General features: G+C 36.4%; 1 protein-coding gene across 5 annotated transcripts in view; it reads left to right on the forward strand.

Annotated features, from left to right (window-relative positions):
• Cntnap5a (contactin associated protein-like 5A) overlaps positions 1–20585 on the forward strand; it is a 1008100-nt gene that overhangs the window by 816323 nt on the left and 171192 nt on the right. For all 5 annotated transcript variants that reach the window (XR_005492234.2, XR_005492233.2, XM_039090650.2 and 2 more), the window contains exon 14: positions 16373–16529. Coding sequence is in view for 3 of the 5 variants with exons in the window: in XM_039090650.2 (XP_038946578.1) it covers positions 16373–16529 (157 nt within the window). In the remaining 2 variants the exon portion in view is untranslated. The remainder of the gene's footprint in view (positions 1–16372; positions 16530–20585) is intronic.

Genomic DNA, 20585 nt, shown 5'->3' on the forward strand with positions numbered 1-20585 from the left:
CTTTGATGACCACATAATGCCCTCCCCATCTTTTTTTGATAACTTTTGGTTGAAAGTCTCTTTTATTGGCTACTAGAATTGCTGCTCCAGCTTCCTTCTTGGGATCATTTGCCTGGAACAAATTTTCCAGCCTTTTGCTTTGAGGTAGTGTCTGTATTTGTCATTGAGGTGTGTTTCCTGTATGCACCAAAATTCTAGGTCCTGTTTACATATCCAGCCTGTCTGTCTAATTCTTTTATTAGGGAATTGATTCCTTTGATGTTGAGAGATATTAAGGACCAATGATTGTTGTTTCCTTTTATTTTTGTTGTTAGAGGTAGAATTCTGCTTGTGTGGAACATCAGTAACTTTTTAATGTTACTGATGTTTTCTCTTAAAGCTTTCAATACTCTTTCTTTGTTCTGTGCATTTGGTCTTTTAATTAGTATTATTTATTTAATTATTATTTGGTATTTAATTATTACAGAAGGATCTCTTTTCTGGTTCCATATCTTTGCTGTTCTTTAGGCTTCTTGAACGTTTATGGGTATCTCCTTCTTTAGGTTAGAGTAGTTTTCTTCTGTAATTTTGTTGAAGATGTTTGCTGGCTTTTAGGAAACTTCACTCTCTTCTATACCTATTATTCTTAAGTTCAGTCTTTTCATTGTGTCCTGGATTTCTTGATTTCCTTGAGTTTGGACTTTTCTGCTTTTTGTATTTACTTTGACTGTTGTGTCTTCTATGGTATCTTCTATGTCTGAGCTTCTCTCTTCTATCTCTTGTATTCTGTTGGTGATGCTTGCATCTATGATGCCTAATCTCTTTCTTAGATATTCTAACTCCAGAGTTGTCTCCATTTGTGATTTCTTTATTGTTTCTATTTCCATTTTTAGATCCTGGGTGGTTTTGTTCAATTCCATCACCTGCTTACTTGTGTTTTTGTCAAGGGATTTTTGTGTTTCCTCTTTAAGGGCTTCTATCTGTTAACCTGTACTCTCCTGTATTTCTTACAGGAATAATTTGTGTCCTTAAAGTCCTATATCATTATCATGAGATATGATTTTAAATCAGAATCTTGCTTTTCCAGTGTGTTGAGGTATCCAGAGCTTAATTTGGTGGGAGGAATGGGTTCTAATGATTTCATATAGCCTTGATTTCTGATGCTTAAGTTGTTGTGCTTTCTTCTAGTAATCTGGTTACCTCTGGTATAAGCTTCTCTTGTTGTGTCTGGCTGTATCTTATTTTTCCTATGACCATGTGACACTGTGATCTTAGTTATGTCAGCATTCTTGGGAGATCAGTTCTCTCCAAGCAAGATTACAAGAGTACAGAGAACTATGTAATAGGATCTGCTCTGGGGTACAGATGGAAACTGGAAGTTTCCTGTCCCTGGCCATTCCTTGGTTCTTCTGTACTGTGGGCTCTGGCTGGGTACCAATTTCTTGAGGTATCTGAGCAGTAATGGTGATCTCACCTGTGATTTTAGGTGTATCAGCACTCCTGGGGAGACCTACTCTCTCCAGTTTGGATTTCAATGTGGAGAGCTATTGCACAGCATCAGCTCCAGGCCAAAATTGAAACCAGAACACAGTTTCCTTGGAGACAGTAATAGCACTTTTTTATGAGCTCCCACTGAGGATATTGCCTACAACTTTTTCTTTTTTCTTCCTTTAGTAAGCAAGGTAATCATTCCTTGTTTGAAATACTTGAGACTAGAAGAGATACCTCTAATTTAAAGTTTAATTATGTCATAACATATGCATGGAGGTCAGAGGACAACTAGTTAGAGTTGATTCTTTCCTTCTATAATGAGAATTCCATGTATTGAACTCAGATTATAAACTCTGATAGCAGGGGCCTTTATTCAGTGAGCTATTTCAGTAGTTCATAAACACCTTCCTTGCTCTATACCGTTTATGACATGGAAACTCAATAATAAGTGCATTGTAAGTACCCAGTTTAAAGAAAAAAAACAGTTAATGTTTTCAGTGCTGTATTTTGGAAAGTGCCTTGTATCAACATATAAAATTGATCATATCATATGGTCATTCCTTGTAAGTTTTCTACATGTACAGTCATTTTTAGTTGCTGTACCACAACTAAGGTATTCACGTTACAGCTTTCATATATTTTCTCACTATGGAAGGTCTCTCAGTACAGTTAAAATACCTCTGTGTGCAGTCATAGAACAGAAAATCCCCGAGGGCAGGAAATTCACAGCCTTGCTTTGCTTTTGTTATGTACACAATCATAAACAGGAGAGTGGTTAATAAATATTATACAGACTCAGTCCTGGGAAATAGGAGACAGAGGCATGAAATAGTGTTTTCATTTCTACCATTATGCTGATGATCCTCTGGCCGCTTCTCTCTGAATGGTGTTATTGCATAGTTTTCATATTTTATTCATTAGAAGAGCTCCTCTGTGCTCATTCCTCTTATGCTGCTGCTGTGCCTTTATTAAGCACCTCATAATGGGTGTGATCTGTGGTTCCATCCACTTTCAGTCTGGGATTTGTTCAAGCCTTTAATAAGCATTAGACTTGCAACCGTCAATTCAAGTATGGAAACAAATGAATAGACAGTTTTCGTTTTCAGTTAGTATTGTGAAAATCTAATTCACTTTATCTCCTTTGCGTTATTTTTGATAAATTTGCTCACTGGACATAACTAATTTGAAAGGAAGTTTGATTTATGTAGGTATTCACATCAAGTGTTTTTGCCATTTCTTTTTCTTTCATAATATACCGTAATCAGAGAATACATGTTTAACTCTCAGCAACAGACTCCCGTAAATTTAAGTTGCTGATATGAGACAGGAAAACAATTTAGGAAAAATACAGGTAATTTACTACAAGGAAGAGATAGAGGAGGGAATAGCAGAATGATCACAAAGGTAGAAAGGAAGAAAACAGACAAAAAATGAGAACAGAGAAATCAGAAGTAATAGTAAAAAATACATGTAGACAAACTTTCATAAGCAAGATCCTTTAAAGGATCATATAAATGTGATATATGTTAATTTGGATATATATATATATATATATACACACACACACACACACATGTTCTTTCAGGAGAAGTAATTTTAATTGAGTAATAAAATCAGTAGTCTACCATATATTTATAGTTTATATTCCATTCATTTAAGGAACTTAAATGAATGTCTGAGTCAAGTTTTATTCCTCTACTGTCAGTATGTTCAGTTTCTCTTTGTAGTATATTTTATTATAAATATATAAACTAACAAATAGTATCATAAAATTACTAGCTCCTGGTATTGAAAGATTTGTGCTGCTCTTAAACTAGGTCAGAGAACTAGCTTATTGCAAAGGATATACTCGGTGCAGAGACTTGTGACTGTTCAAAGCTCTGAAAATAAGAGGTGGTAAGTCTTCAGCTGTAGATGAAACAAAACAGTCATCCTGTCCAGGATTGACAGTTGTGAGAGTTAGGCACAGAGTGTGGAGTCCATTACATGGAGAAGACTATTGTGAAACGCTGATCACTTTACATATTGTAGCTATTGTACAGCTCAAAACCTCAATTCAGTACAGTTGTGGTGACCTTAACTGTGACCTGCACAAGGTCAACAGTTCAAAGTTCCAGATTGCAGGATGAAGAGACTTCCAATACTTATCTATCCCTAGAAGAGGAGCAGTTGTTGGGTTGTAAGTGAAGAAAATTCATAGAAGCGACTGGCCCGTGATAATCCTATACCCATCTCTATGAAGGAAGAACTAACTCAAGTCAGTGTGCTATAAAAAAAATAAAATGAAATATAACAAGAACAATCACCTGACCTGAATCCTTGCTGTAATTTTGATTATGCTGTGAGAAGATCAATTTCCTTTTGTAAGATGCTGGGTTAATATAAGGTAAAATGCTGATAAATCAAGATCCTTTAAGTGTATGAATATGTGTTTCAATGTGTATATGTGAACATACCTATATACATGCTGCTTAAAGGGAGCTAATTTTAATTGAGTAAAATATGTTGAAAGTCTACCATACATTTATAGTTTATATTCCCTTAACTTAAGTAAATTAGCTGAATGTCTGAGTAAAACTTTATTCCTCCACAATCAATATGTTCAGGTTTTCATTCTAGTATGTTTTATAGGGGTCCTAGTAAGAGGTATTCACCTCATTGTTTTTAATGATCTTACTTCTATGTTAATGTCTATCTATGTTTTGAATTCTTTTAGAAAGTTCTATTAGGGTATTAAATGTTTTCTTCTTGCTGTGGTCTGAATATCTTGACACAATTTGTCCTGAACTTTCTTTCAGGCCATTTTCAGATCATGAGGTAGTCACCAACAAAGGGTTAGTATCTTTGTCACTTGGTTGCTAGATCTGTAATAGTATCTGTGATGTGTTTTTCATACAGGTACAGTAGCTTTATACTTTGTCTAACTTTTTGGGCATTCCTATTTAAGATTAGGAGGATTTGTTATTTTGTGCTTTATGTAGTCATGCAAGATGGTAATGGCAGGGATTGTGTGGCAGAATGAAGTCTTACATCGTGGCCTGAAAAGGAAAGAGGAATCTTATAGTCCTTCTTAAGGACATTCTCTTAATGACATAAATACCTCTCAGTAGGCCTCCCAATTCAGATCACACTTTCCAGTTACTTTTGCTAGACGCAAGCTGCTAACACTTGAGCTATTTAAGAACAGTCACCATCCAAAATTGCAGCAATAGGTTCTACAGAAAAGGCCTGAAGAGAAATATTTCAGTCCTACCATGTAATGATTCAACACAAAAGAATTCTCTTCTAGCCACACCACACACTGACTGATTTGGTTTTACACACCCCACTATCCAGAGCAATGTAAATTAAATCTCTGTTATTAGTAAGTTCTACAGTCCATGCTATTTCACTATAGGAATCAAAATAATCTAAGGTGTGTGACTATTGATTGCTATAGAGAAAATATACGGAATGTTGGTTAAAATAAGGGATTTTCATATTTAACATTACATGCTCTTTCATTGATGCATAGTACATTAATATATAGAAAATAATGAGTGCCTTACATAACCATTCTCACTGCCTGTTACATGTCATTCAATACAAATTTTCTACAAAAAAGTCTAATAATAATATGGTTGGAAGTCTCATGATTTTAACTTTATCAGATTACTTATCTTAATTAAATAATAAAAATTACTAGATATTCATCTGTTAATTTGAGAAATCACATGATATTTTGTTAGCAATGGAACAGTTAATCTTTTTGTACACATTTTAAACAAATGATCATTGACTCATTAGTATATTACTAAAAATTAAAAAGAAATCTTCAGGAATATAAATATCCTAACACCTCTGTGACTGCATTAGCCCATGTATGTGGTTGTTATGGTCTGCATGTTGACACACATGTCTATATGCACAATGTAAAGCACACACAGAGGTGTTAATATTTCTGTGTAGTGCATAGTAACAACTTGATGTTGGTAAAGTATTAGAAATGCTTGTAAAATAGAAATGTGCACATATAATTAGTTTGGATCATTTATAAGAATATAAATATTAGAAAACAAGATAGTGATGAAGCATATAAGGTAGCATGGAATCAATAATTTCTATATTTTTCACATGAAAATAAATACTTGCAACTTAAAGAACCAAAGATGAGTTCTTAGAAAGGAAAAAAAAATAGAAGAACTTCCAAAGACAAAAGACTTGCAGGTATTCAACTGTGGAAATGGAGCAGTTAGCCACAGCTAGAGTAGAGAATTTTATAGGCAGGAAGCCTAACAGGGCAAAACAAAATATTTTCGTCCAAGTGTCACGTCAAGTAATTGGCCAGTTTGATTGAAGTGAAGCCTGGGAAAATAAACAAATGTGAAAAATCCTTGGAGGCCAAGGGGTGGGAGCATCTGTACTTCACATTGTAAATGATTGTTTGCTTTTAAAATTTAATTGGGCAGTGAGATGCTGCTGAATAATTTGCTGATAAAAAGAGCTGTAGTAAAAGGGTTAGCTAAAGAGTGCATCAGTGCAGGGAGGAGTGGGAGCAAGTGCACCTGGGGAGTTTTGGCTGGAGATTCAGGGAGTGTGGGTTATAAGAACATAGCTGTCTTCTATGATTTGCTAATCAAGAAATTCCCTATGCTTGATTCTGGTTCTCACTTTCTTAGCCTAGAAACCTAGATTGGATGAAACACAGGAGGGAAACGAGGGTGGACCAGAGCACAAATACTATTTTGAGGTATTAATAATGATGTTTGCCAAATGGTGAAGCAGGGCTAGAGAATCTCCTTTTAAACCATTTATATATAAAAAAGAGGTAAAATATTTGTAAAGAATAATAAGATGTAACCCCAGACCTCTGAGGACCGGACCCAGTTCTGGGCTGTGAGGTTAGAGAAGCCCTGTGAATGCTGACTTTGCACATGCACTAGTAGATGGATTAATGATGGATAGATAAATAGAAGAGCAAAAGGTATAGAGGGGGAATGCCCTCATCTTCCTTTTGAAATGATTGGAAAATGTATGTAGGAAGCCAGCTGAGAAAGGATTTGAAACCATAGTAGCTGAATTCAGCTAAGGACAGGATTAGAGTAACAAGAAAGTCCGTGAATTTGATCTCTGCTCTTCTAACCTCTGCAATATTTTAAGCATAGTTTCCTGGAGAAAATGACCCAAGGGGAAAAAAAAAACTAGAGCTTGGAGAAGAATGAACAAACCTTGGAGGTGTTTCTCAAGTTATCTGCAAGGAAATTTAAGAAAGGGTTAGATAATGTCTAGAATTTTGTTAATGAAAGAGGTTACAAGACCGTAAATACTTATGATTATTTACTGACCTTCTTTTCAGCTACACATTCAAATTAATGACATTGGTATTTAATTTGTTTCTGCCTATGCTTACACTTTGTCTAACCACAATTTTTGTGGTACTAACTTAATCCAACTACCAACTAGCCGGTCAGCAATTAGCAGTGCCTGTGATTTACTGAGAGTTTGAAAGGATGTATGTCATTGAATATGAGTGATGAGCACTCTACAGTGAAGAATTGAAAATTCCTCAAATCTGATGTCATGTGATCAACCATCAATTGCAGAATATAGTTTATTTATGCCTTTTATGTCTATATACCATTACAACTTCATAATGTTGACTTTGAAGGAGACAAGTTTGACTTTATTTTCTTTGAAATCAAATAATTTGGTTGCCTTCCCATCATTACTTTGGAGATGACCTGTGGCTCTTTCATTGAGGTCATTTTATCACAGTGCAATAATATCTCACCAAGGGGTCTCTGAGCCGAAAATTTCACTTTCTGTTTGTTTAAATTAGTTCTTTTTGAATATCAGTTCTTATGCCTGTCCTGGTAGCTTGAGTGATAGCAGAGGAATGAATAATTTATCTCTGTTCTGTTCTGTCTCTGAAGTAGCAGTTCTGTTACTGCACAGATGCTTCTGTCGCAGGATAGCTATAAATGTGTGTGTGTGTGTGTGTGTGTGTGTGTGTATGTGCGTGTGTGTGTGTGTTAGTGTGTGTGTGAGTCTATGTGCATTTGTGTGTGTGGATGTGAGTGTGTGTGTGTGTGTCTGTGTGTGTGTGTGTGTGTGTGTGTGTGTGTGTGTCTGTGTGTATTTTCATTGCACTGGCACGTTGACTGTGCCAGTGTCTATAACACTAGACAAAGAGACAAAGCACCTGTCCTGGATACAGGATGTATGCCTGTGAGCCTAATAATAATTTCCTTTGGAACTCAGCTATATAGGTACAAGAGAGAGAGAGAGAGAGAGAGAGAGAGAGAGAGAGAGAGAGAGAGAGAGAGAGAGAGAGAGAGAGAGAGAGATTTTTAAGTGATTGAGCAGTGCTGTTATTGTACTTGATCTTTATAAAAATAAATATATAAAAATACTACAAAGAAATGTGGGCTATAGAGTCATTTCCATCATAAAATACCTGACTTATGAGTACAGGAACCTGAATTTCTGCTCGCCAACTGGACATATTGGCGCCACTTGTAATCCTAACACTGGGAGTAGGGATAAAAAAAGGGAGAACCTGCCAGATTTTGATGGACATCCAATCTAGGCAACACACAAGCTCTGAGTTCAGTGATATATCTTGTCTCAAAACTTAAGATGGAGCGTGATCAAGGAACACCCGTAACACAAACTCCTCTTTACGAACGTCTTTCACAGTTCTGCACACTGAGTTTTCAAAAAAAAATCAAAAGAATTCCTCAAAAAATGAAACAAATGTGTTCAGAAGGAGAACATGTTAACTTTTTAAAGTTCAAAACTGTAAACCAATGATTTTAAATATTTACCAACTAAAATGCTTGGTGAGTTTGACCAAAAATAGAAAATTAACAGTCCACATTCTTGTATCTGAGATAGCTCCATGACCTGTGCTCTCAGAAATATACCAGAGCATTCTTTTTTTTTTTAACCATAGGCTACACTTGGAGCAGCACCACAGTTGGATTTCTAGAGGAAAAATTCAGTTGGTTCATGGTTACATAATAAGCTTTTCATACATATCCTGAGAAAATATTTTTTAAATATTTTCAAATTTTCATGTATATATATTTCACATATACAGATACACAATTTTAATCAGGGATAGGTCACTATTCTCTGAACATGTGACTCATGCACATTTCCAGCACACATGGACATGGTGAGTTGTTAATTTTGGTAAAAAGAAAAATAAGTTAGGAGATATTTTATAGTCCCAGAAGAAGGTTAAAGGAAGGAGTTGGGTTAGAATTGATCAAAATACATTGTTAGTTGGATAATCTAAATCAAGACTACACCATATATTTATAGCTTATCATATTTTCATTGAAATTACTTAGTTTAATTTCAGAATAAATTTAGGGAAGTTGGATTTTTTTAACCACTAGTATATGTCTTGGAACATTTATATGTGCCAATGCTTTTTGTTCATTGTTAGCTTTAAAAAAATCCAGATGATTAGACAGACCAGAATATTTGAGAACTGTGTGTACTTGAGAGAATCTCTAAGAAATTTGAGGCTTTGTATTCACTAAACATCTGCAGTTTTGCTAAACTAATGATTATAATATTAGTTCAAGAAAAATTGTTTTGAGGAACTATGATGTCTTTTCATTCCCATTTATAATAGGCATGGTTTGATGTAACATAGAAAATATGTTACTGAACTTTGGGGCCATAAAATCTGAATTCACATCTTCCTTCTATGTGAGGCTGAACAATTTACTAATCTTCTGTTTGAATCCTGATGTGGTTGATTTACAGTATTAAGTGTATTTTCTGATTTAATCATCCTGGCTGACAAACAATAAGACCGGGATGATGAGTGTCTATCATAATCTTCTGTAAGGATGAGGTTGTATTCTCTCTAAATCCTTTCGTTCGTTCGTCTTTCCTTCTTTCTTTCTTTCTTCCTTCCTTCCTTCCTTCCTTCCTTCCTTCCTTCCTTCCTTTCTTTCTTTCTTTCCTTTCCTTTCCTGTTTCTTTCTTTCAGAAATTTTATTATAGGCTCTTTAGAAAGAGAAGTTATGTAAAACATCTTGGTGTGGGTACCTTTGTGTTTATATATATACATGTTCATGAATGTACATCTGTGTGCGCAGACAGAGGTTGATCTTGACTGTTCTTTTCAGCCATTCTCCTTCCCACCAGTAGTTTTTAATAGGATCTGACATTGAACTCAGAGATCACTGACTCAGTCAGACTTGCAGATGTTCACTAGAATCTGGCTCTGAGTGACTGTTTAATGTTTGGATTGCAGACATAATACCTGTCCTGACTTTTGATGGGCAGGTCCTCATGTTTGTTTAACTAAGTATGTTGTTGACTGAGCCATATCTATATCCTTATTGCGTGTCCATCTTTTTCTTATACCAGCATTTAGCTGCTTCACATTTTGTTCACCCGGTGAAATAATCTTTTGGTCTCAGAATTCCAGTAGTCTCAGCTTTCTCTCTTACTTTCTACACCCTCATCCTCCCTTCGCCTACAGTCAGTATCAGAGGATGCTTTTGCAGTGAAGTTCTGATAGTTCTAAAGACACAACAGTAGGTGAGATTCCTTTTCCTTTGGTCTTTACTTGAAGACATGCTTAGAATGTCAGGACAGTTTTTGTGAATGGCCTTAAAATGTAACCTTCAAGCAAGTGCCAATGATACCATGAGACTTTCTTTGGTATTCTTAGACAAAAGTCAGTGTCTAGCTCTGAGCTGTACTTGGATGTCTGTCTTACTCAGATTTATATTGCAACTAGATGACGATATGCTCTTATTTCTCTGAATATTAGGAGCATTATCAGAACATTGGTACATCACACAATGACTTTCACATAGCATAGAACTGAGAAACTGTTAAAAAGGTGATTGAACATATATTATATATTATTTTATGAATAATTATTTATATTTAACTTTTCTATATAGTTATATGTGTGGGTGGGGTCATAAAAACACACACACAGAGAGAGAGAGAGAGAGAGAGAGAGAGAGAGAGAGAGAGAGAGAGGGAGGGAGAGGGAGAGACAGAAAGGGGGCACAGAAGAAGAAAGAGAAAGAGAACGAGAAAGAGAAAGAGAAAGGGAGAGAAAAGAGAGAAAAAGAAAAAGGAGAGAAATTCATGTGGATTTGTGATCTGTGGTTGGGGCATGAAATTTCCTCATGTCTTCATTTGCTTGAGTACTTTCTTACTTGTTGGTGCTGCACTTTTCAGATGTTGTGAAACCTTTGCGAGGTGAAGTCCCATAAAAAGGAAGTTTCATTAGTCACAGGAGGTAGGTCTTAAGTGCTTATAGTTCACATTCACTTCCTGTTCCCTCCTTACTTCCCTAGTGTGGACTGAGTGTGAAACAATGCAAGCATCAAGCCTCCTGTTCTTGCTACCATGTCTTCTCTAACATGATAGACTTTGGAATTGTGATCTAAAATAACCTTATGCACCTTAAGTTGCTTTTGTGAGTTTTTTGTTGTTGTTGTTGTTGTTGTTATTGTTGTATTTTGGTTTTGTTTGGTTTTTTTTTTGGTTTTTGTTTTTTGTTTTTTTGTTTTTTTGTTTTAATCATGGCAGCAAGCAAGTATCAAAAACATACATTTGCTTCATCCTATGGTAATTTGTAGTGTAGAGTGCACAGCTTAAAGGGGATACAATTGATTAGTCTTGAGAATAGTTTCTCCAATGTTCTCAGGATAGTTTGTCAGTGAACCCAGGATTGGAGGTGTTAGACTCAGAGGTGAAGAGCTGGGGACAGAGCTCAGCTGTCTGAGTGTTTTTCTAGCATGCTAGCTGGGTTTGTCTAGCTGCGTTCTGTTCCCAGTATGACATAAACTGGTCATAGTGGACACCTTTACTCCTGGTACCTGGAAAATAGAGACAGAAAAACATGAGAAGTTCCAGGTCATCTTTAATTGCATATAGTGAGTTTGAGGCCATTCTGTGATATTTACAACTCTTACTTAAAGAAGATTTAAAGATAACTCAAGACCATCATCACTAAGGAAAATGACCACATAATTTGAAGAAAGGGTTGAATGGCAGAAAATAGGCCTGGATTGAAAATCAGACACAGTTTACTCTTCCTTTTGACATGCTGAGTTAACCAGAGTATAAAGCTGCAAGCATGTATAAAATCAAAACAACAATTCCTACCCAGAAGGCTCAGGGAACATCATGGAAGAGGGAGTAGAAAAATTGTGAGAATCAGCGGGTTAGGAAGTTGGCTAGAATCAGTTGGTGAGAATCAGTTGGTTAGGAAGAAACTGTTTCCTAAAGGTGACAGGGAAGCTACATGAATGATACATCAAAAATAGTGCTGCTTAAACAAGACAGAAATAATGATAATAACAACATGCAGGCTAATGTGGAAGGGGGAAATTTGATATGAACCAATATCTTCTCTCGACAAAATACTGAGAAAAGTGATGACTGCAGAGAGAGGTAGTTAGGTTTCTTAGGGATGAGTTCCCTAATTAGCTTTCCAGTAGCAAATGATCCGCCCAGAAATCATTTACAAAAAAGCAAAATAAATGTACTCAGCATATTGTATTTATATATTTATGCATAAAATAATAAAATAATAATAATAAGCCTAGTAATGTAAAAGGGAGAATCTAGGGCAATGGAACATGGAAAGGGATTGAGAAAGGAAAAAGGAGATGATGTAATTATGTTTAAGTCAAAATTAAAAATAGAGAATGAATACTAATTTTCTGTAGAGAATATGAGACAAAACAAAATATACTGAATTGAAGTATCAATAATGATGGTGGCACAACAGCTCAGCCAGCCACAACTCTGCATTCACAGGCTCGCTAGCTCCTTGCTGCTACTGCTTGGAAGGCTACCTGTGCTGCTCCTGGATGCAAATGCAGCTAAACTGTCATGGCTCTCATTCAGATACCACTGAGAAAGTTGTCTATTTACTGTTTATTGAACTGTAACAATTCAAAATACAAGAGGAATCTCCAATTCTAGGTCTATTGATTAAACCCTAATTGTGCAGCTACGCTGGCTGCTCCGTGACTTCACCTAGATTACTTATATCAGCAAACTGTAATTGACTTATGCCTCAATAAACTAGGCTCATATGTAATTCTTCTATAAAATGGATTATATTTTCAGGAGGGGAAGATGGCACTGTGGGATAAATATTTGTTTTGCAGTTGTGAGGACCTTAGTTAAATCCTCAGAATCCTCATCAATAAAAAAGAAAAAAAAAGAAATAGGGGAGAATTGGTAACATAAATGCTGAGTATGTCCATGAGTGTGAGCAGACTCAATGTTGGAAACAGAAACTCCAGGATCCATGGAGCCTCCTGTTCAGTCTAGTGTATTTGATATATTCCTGGTTCAAGGAGATATCCTTTCACAATAAATAAGGTTGAGGAAGACACTGGACACCATCTCTGGCTTCTACATTTACACACATCCATGTGCATGCAGGCATACACATAATTGGTTTTCAAGCCACGCCTCTGTAAATAGTATGGTCACACATATACAGGGAAACTTAAGCATGATATGTCTTACTCATTTGTAAAAGGGAAGCTTATCTTTTGCAATGTTTGGAATGCAGATACAGTATTTTTCCTATAATAGTTCATGAAGAAGGTAGGATCTGGTATTTCTCTTCCTCTTCTCATTGTCCTTTGCCTCCTTCTCTTCCCTTCCTTGATCTTTCTTTTTCTTTTCTTTGTTTTCTTCCCACTTCACCACCACCACCACCACCACCACCACCACCACCAACAACAACAACAACAACAACACTACCCCCCACACACACCTCTCAAGGTCTCTCTCTCTCTCGCCCCTCTTTCTCTCTCTCTCTCTCTCTCTCTCTCTCTCTCTCTCTCTCTCTCTCTCTCTCTCTCTCTCTCTTTGATCTGGAGCTCTGAGTACTCTAAGCAATTATATAGCTCAGGCTTCCATTTGTCTCCACCTCCCTATACTGGATTGCAAAGGAACACCACTGGGTCTGAACGTTTCCTTCCATGCTCCCATATAGATTTCTGGTGCTAAACCTGAGGTCCTCAGCTTGCAAAGCCAGTGCTTAACTGAATGAGGCCCATGTGATTTGTATTCTTGTATAATTTCCCTGTTAGCAATGTAAACTCAGAGTCATGTTTTGATTGTTTCTTTGTTTCAGTTTGCTCTGTGATTTGTCCATGATGATCTAGTGCTAAAATAGACTTTAGAAGAAGAAACGTCAATAAATATTTGCCCCACTACTCAATGTTTTAATGATAATTAAGTAACAATATTTCATTCATTTACTGATGGAGAAGATTTTTGTCAATAGAAAGAAAAAAATCAGTCTCCAAGGGCCAAAACCCGCAGTTCAAATGTAGAGCATTTCCTTGTATATCCAATTGGGCTGTGAATTAACACAAACCATTTATTGTTTGTGGTTCTCAGTTTCTTCATTTCTTGTTCTCTCTTTTACTTTACAATGACGGAGAAATAAAGACGGGTTATCCAAAAGTAAAAATTAAATTTAAGTCCTCAGCATTCAGACATATATGTATATATATATATATATGTATGAATATATTTAGATATTTTTTGTTTTGTTTTCTTCCATTTTCTTTCTTTGTGTACAGTTAAAATGAAATAAGCTGTCAACTTTCCAGCCACTAAAGTGTAGCTTATCTAGCCAGGGGTTAAGCAGGAAGACAATTCATCTGAAGTTTTTAAAGATGACTGAGTTGCTTGAGATGAGAGAGATGTTTGGGTTATTTAGTGGTAGCCTTAGGAGAAATGTCCTAGTTAGCAGACATCTACATGGGGAAACTTAAGCAGAAGATAGTGTGAAAGGAGCTGTGGAATTTAGGCAGATGAGGTGGGAGGAAGGTGGATATTTCCAGCAGCTCTTCTTAGGAATTAGCACCCCCAAATAAATGTGTTTTTCATAGAGACCTCGCTCCATTTTTCTCAAGGTTTATAGTATCAGACTTCTAAATATATTCTTATGCTCATTTGCCGCAATGACATCTGGAAGATTTAATTGTGTGAACAATTGAGAGGAAGTGCATGCTTTGTATATGTAGATAGAGACAGTAGGAATATAAAGAATGTCAAAGAACAACAAAAACTTGCCTATGTAGAATTGTAGTTTGGTTTAGTTTGAGGCAGTGCCTCTTGTAGCCCAGGCTGGCCTCTGACTTTATGTAACCACATACAATGTTAAACTTCGGATCCTCTTGTCTCCATATTTCTAGTACTGGGATTTCAGGCATTCAGCACTATGCCTAATTTGTGTGTATGATGTTGAGAATTCAATCCAGAACTTCTTGCATTCTAGGAAAGCACTCAGTCCCATTTTCACTGTATGCTGAACCTTAACAGTGGAATCTTAAATCTTGCAAATTATTTAAAGAACCAGAGATATTTTTATTTTAGGTGTCTAGCATGTGCCAAGAAACAATATGATATCCATTGCAATGGGAAGCCATGTCTGGTGCCTTCAGCAAGATAGTACCCAGGGCCACCATGTCTGTGTTGGCTCTTGTTTGGGATAAACTATCATTTTCTGAGTAGTAGCTATAAGCTACTGTACTACTCACAATCATTACAGACAACAGAGATCAGGAACCCAAGATAATTATTTTTTTTCTTTTATGTCTCAGTGAATCACAGTTTCAGAATGTGTTTCCTGGGTCATTAGGGTATTGTCTTCACAGGCTCATTTTCCTTTGAAGGTTCATGACTTCTCTTAGAGCATGAGGTCACTTTGCTTCTGTCATTGTTGTGAGGAAAAACAAATCAATGGAGCCTAGGTCAGGTTCCCTTTTATAAGTTTTACTTTATTTTATTTCACCTTATTTTCCAACCTCTTTACAATTCACTAAAAGGAAGACAGGTTTAGCTAATTTGGGCCCCTATTATGTTATTTTGTTTGGATAACTCCCAAGGGCTATCATATTATCAACATACATACATTGTTGTGTGGTATGTGTGTGTGTGTGTGTGTGTGTGTGTGTGTGTGTGTGTGTGTGTACTATTGTTGTTTAAAAGCTGATTTAAAATTTATAAAAAGACCAAATGAAAATAATGTTAGGTGATTAAGATGATGTGGAAAAACAGACCCAGGAAAAAAGACACACAGATTATGAAAGAGAATATAAAACATTTTATTCTAATTTTGACTACATTGTAATTTTTTTCTAGTTTTGACTGTTGTAATTTTTTGTGTGTTTTATAATGTATATGTGAATTCATCTCTCTATATAAGTAGACCATCTTGGCATTCAAAAAGTATCTAAATGCTGTTAATCCTCTGAGGTAGTAGTTGTGAACGTTCAAAATTGTTTTTAATTCCACTGACTTTTAGTATAATAGCACTCAAAACTGACTAGTCACTGAAAACACAATGTGGGACTGACCAACTTAAAGTGACTTTTTAAGAACTTTTTTTTAAGGAAGGGATTTTATAAAGTGAAAATTTTCTTACTCTGCCTAAATCAATTCATTCCATTCTGCATTATTTAAACTACAAACTTTAGAAGGCTACACATAAAAATAAAGTATGGCTTTTAATATTTTAAAACTGGTCCAAATAAATCAGTTATGATATTGTCTAATCTATCAATTTGAGTTATGTCCTTGATTATCAGTGGTGACATTCATCAGCCTTTGGCTATGTTCTTTTAATAAAAATATCTTTTGATGTACACAGTCAATTTGTATATAAGTATGCATTTAAAACATATAGAAACTCAAAAGAGATAAAGGAGAAAAGAGAAAAAGATGCAATCCAGAAAGTATGGAAAAGAGAGGGGTTGGGTTGGTGGAGAAGATAACCTTTATACACACACACACACACACACACACACACACACACACACACACACCACTGTGAACTCCTCTGTAGCCTTTCAGCTTGCACTTCTTACTTGTGAGACATCTTGACTTTCAGACGGAACCCCATTCACTTGGTGGATTGGCAGGTCCAATGAAAGGCACCCTTACTGGGAAGGTTCTGTTCCGGGAGTCCAGCAATGTGGATGTGGCCTTGAGGAGAGCTGCCTGGACAATGCGTATTTTTGCAATTGTGATGCAGACATGGATGAGTGGTAAGTAGAACTTCAGTTTTCCTACAGTGGGAAGAAATGTTAATTGGTGTGCAGAATTGCTAGTTATAGAGAAAAATGCAGATAGCAAATTCAATGGAGAAGGTACAGTGGTATTATAAACCTAAGAGATCAAAGAAAATTGCAAAAGGGAGAGTAGGAAGTTTGCATAACCCATGATTGAAATTGGAAAATTTGCCTTGAACACATAGGCAGAGGGGAAAATTTCCTGAACAGAACATCAATGATTTATACTCTAAGATGAAAAATCAACTAATGGGACTCATAAAACTACAAAGCTTCTGAAAGGCAAAGTATACTGTCAATAGGACAAAATGGCAACTAACAGATTGTGAAAAGACCTTTACCAGTTCTATATCTGATAGAGGGCTAATATCCAATATATACAAAGAACCCAAGAAGTTAGAGTCAAGAGAATCAAATAACCCTATTTAAAAATGGGATACAGAGCTAAACAAAGATTTCTCAACTGAAAAATAGCAAATGGCTGAGAAGTTACAAATCAAAGCAACCCTGAGGTTACACCTCACACCAGTCAGAATGGCTAAGATCAAAAACTCAAGTGACAATAGATGCTGGCAAGGATATGAAGAAATAGGACTATTCCTTAATTGTTGTTGGGATTGCAAGCTGGTACACCCACTGTAAAAATCAGTCTGGAGGTTCCTCAGAAAATGGGACATAGTTACTACCTGAGCACCTAGCTATATCACTGGTGGTCATACACTCAAAAGATGCTCCAGCATATAACAGTGACACATGTTCCACTATGTTCATAGCATCTTTATTTATAATAGCCAGAAGCCAGAAAGAACCCAGATGTCATCAACAGAGAAATGCCTACAGAAAACTTGGTTCACTTACACAATGGTGTACTACTCAGCTATTGAAAACAATGAATACATGAAATTCTTTGGCAAATGGATGGAACTAGAAAATATCATCTTGAGTGAGATAACCCAGTCACAAAATTATACACATGGTATGCACTCACTGATAAGTGGATACTAGACTAAAAAGCTTGGATTGCCTAAAAAAAAATCACAGATCTTATGAAGCTCAAGAGAAAGGAATACCAAAATGTGGATGCTTCAGTCCTTCTTAGAAGAAAGAACAAAATTCTCATGGGAGGAAATACAGGACAAAAAGAGGAGCAGTGATTGAAGAAAAGTTCATTCAAAGAACCACCTGGGGATCCATCCCGTGTGCAGCCACCAAACCTAGTCAGTATTGCTGATGCCGAGAAATGCTTGCTGACAGATAGGGATGTCTCCTGAGAGGCTCTGCCAGAGCCTTACTGATACAGATGAGGATGCTTGCAGCTAACCATTGGACTGAACAATGGATCAGAATGGAGGAGTTGAAGAAAGGCCTGAAGCAGCTGAACAAGTTTGTAACTCCCTAGGAAGAACAATATCAATCAACACCACACCAGAGCTACCAGGGACTAAGCGACCAACCAATGAGTACACATGGAGGGACCCATGGCTCCAGCCATATATATAGCAGAGGATGGCCTGGTCCAGCATCAATAGGAGGAAAAGCCCTTGGTACTGTTAAGGCTTGTTTCCAATATAAGGGAATGTCACGTTATTGAGGTGGAAATAGGTAAGTGGGAGTAGGAACAATCCCCATGGAAGCAGGGAGTGGGGGAGGGAATATGGGAGAATGGGGAGGGATGACATTTGAAATGTAAATACATAAAATATCCAAGAATAATAAAATAAAAAAAGAAATTGGAAAATTCTAGATGTAATAGAATTATTTGGTATTCTATCAAAAATAGCATTAAATAAAGCTTTCTGGAAATGGATTCAATAATGTGGCTATGCTGTCATTTATAAAAAGTCAATACTCTAAGTATAAATAGCTTATCACCCACTTCTGCTCTGTGAAACATCTTTATAATGTTTGTAAGAAATATGAATGAGGCTGAGGAGCCAGCTTACTTTGGAAAGCACATGGTGAATAAGCATGGGAATCTGAGTCAGGTCTCAAGAACTTATGTAACATAAGACAAACATTATGATTCACACTCATTTCAGTGATGAGCCAGTGAAGACAGGACAAGGTCTGGGCAAGATGGAGAGCTCCAAGGAAATGACACTCAAAGTTTACCTTTGACCTCTACTCACACGTACATACATATTATGCACATTCGTGCACATAGCTGAACCTATATATCCACGTATATTATATATTACACACATATCCACACCCACATACATACACGCACGTGCACACACACAATCAAGATGTAGAACAGAGGTTTCTCTACATCTGTCATCTGTCAAGTCCTACAATATCTCTCCAAAGCTTAGACCAATGGGCAATTGCAAGCCATGGGGAAGCCTTGTCTTTGGAAAGAATATAGGGCACTCCTGAGAAATGAAGCCCACAGTTCATTGCTATGTATAGCTCACACTCAAAACTAAATCCTTGAAATGAGCCCTTTGTCTTCTTTATCTGCTCTGCAACTTCATTACAGTTCTAAGTCTTGATCTGACACAATTTAAATGATACATAAGGTTAATTATTTTACTAAATGTGTAGCGTTAAGGCTTATTTTAAAAATATACCTTTATTGTAAGATATTCAAAAATCTCAGGATATAAAAATAAAAAAGAGAAGTTCTCACCTCACTAGCACTTCAAATCCTCATATATACATATCTCATGTGCAAAATATTTTTTTTAAATTTCATTCTTTGATAGTGTCGTGCATTTCTATAATGAATTTCCATAATTTTCTATTCCTGTCTCTCATCCTCATCCTACTCTGGTGGAGTCAACCTCAGTAAGCTCACTGCTTTTTACCTTCATATCTCCATTTTATCTGTGGTTCCTGAATTTAACTAGAGTTGCTCACCCAAGTGTGAGTGAGGGGCTACTTAATGGAGTATGGAAAATGCAAAAATCTGAAATTGGTCTCAGTGTTGAGAGTGGAATGATGAGGTACTCATCTCTACATGGAAAAGCAAGTCTATCCAATGCTCAGGAAACAACACAGAAGAGGAATTGGGGAAAATTACGTGCCAAAGAATGAGAAATATGCAGGAAAAAAGATGTTGTCCGGGCATGATGTATCTCTTTCACTAATGGATTCACTGCACAAGACCTGTGTAATACCAGCCCCCTGAAATCCGTGTGGAAGAGGGAAGGTCCCTGACATCCCACCTCACCATAATGTAGAATGTCTCCAAATATAAGTATTTCATAGACACTCAGTATTTTTAAACTGCATGTTTTGTTCTTACAAAATGTGATTCAAATTAAGTGTAATTATTTTCAATGTAATTCTTCCAGAAACAAAAATGTTCCAATTCTTTTCCTTGGATTCACTAAAGCATCATACAAGTTAAGACATCCTGCCACATTTAATGAGTGTACACTCCTCTGTATTCTGCTTTTATCATTACTTATTTTCCATCTACCACATACAAATTAACTTGTGAATGACTTTTTGCTACTAACAGATACTGTAGTAACAAAATACTTCAGTTCTGATTTATATTGTTTTTTGTTGTATACATTATTTTATTGACTAGAACTGCATATTAGAATTATTAGAGGGTGAACCGTGACTGATCAAGCAGAATAACTGAGGAGATATTGGTCATTATGCAGATTCCAACAGAGTCAATACCCAGTGAAATGCTCTGACAATGCAGTGTGTGTAGACAACTACACTTTTCTTGAGAGAATAGCACAGTTATAGGATGGTTAACATGAATGGCCAACTGGACATGATCTGGAATCACCAAGGAGATAAGCATGAATAACTCAACTGAAATTGAAGGACCATGCTGGATTCTGGGGTTCTAGACAGATTAAAAAGGGAAAAGGAAGTTAAGTACCAGCATTTACTACTTTTCATGCAGACTGTGCTGTGACCAGTTGCCTCAAGCTCATGGCACCCTGGTGAACAGTACCCCTGAACTGTGAGCCCAACAAACCTTTATCACATCACCAAAGACATAATTCATGCAGTGAAAGGAAGAGAGGTAGTCAGCACTCACTAGGGCCTCACACAGTCAAA

This window comes from Rattus norvegicus, chromosome 13 (genome assembly GCF_036323735.1).
Source record: "Rattus norvegicus strain BN/NHsdMcwi chromosome 13, GRCr8, whole genome shotgun sequence".
Taxonomy (NCBI): domain Eukaryota; kingdom Metazoa; phylum Chordata; class Mammalia; order Rodentia; family Muridae; genus Rattus; species Rattus norvegicus.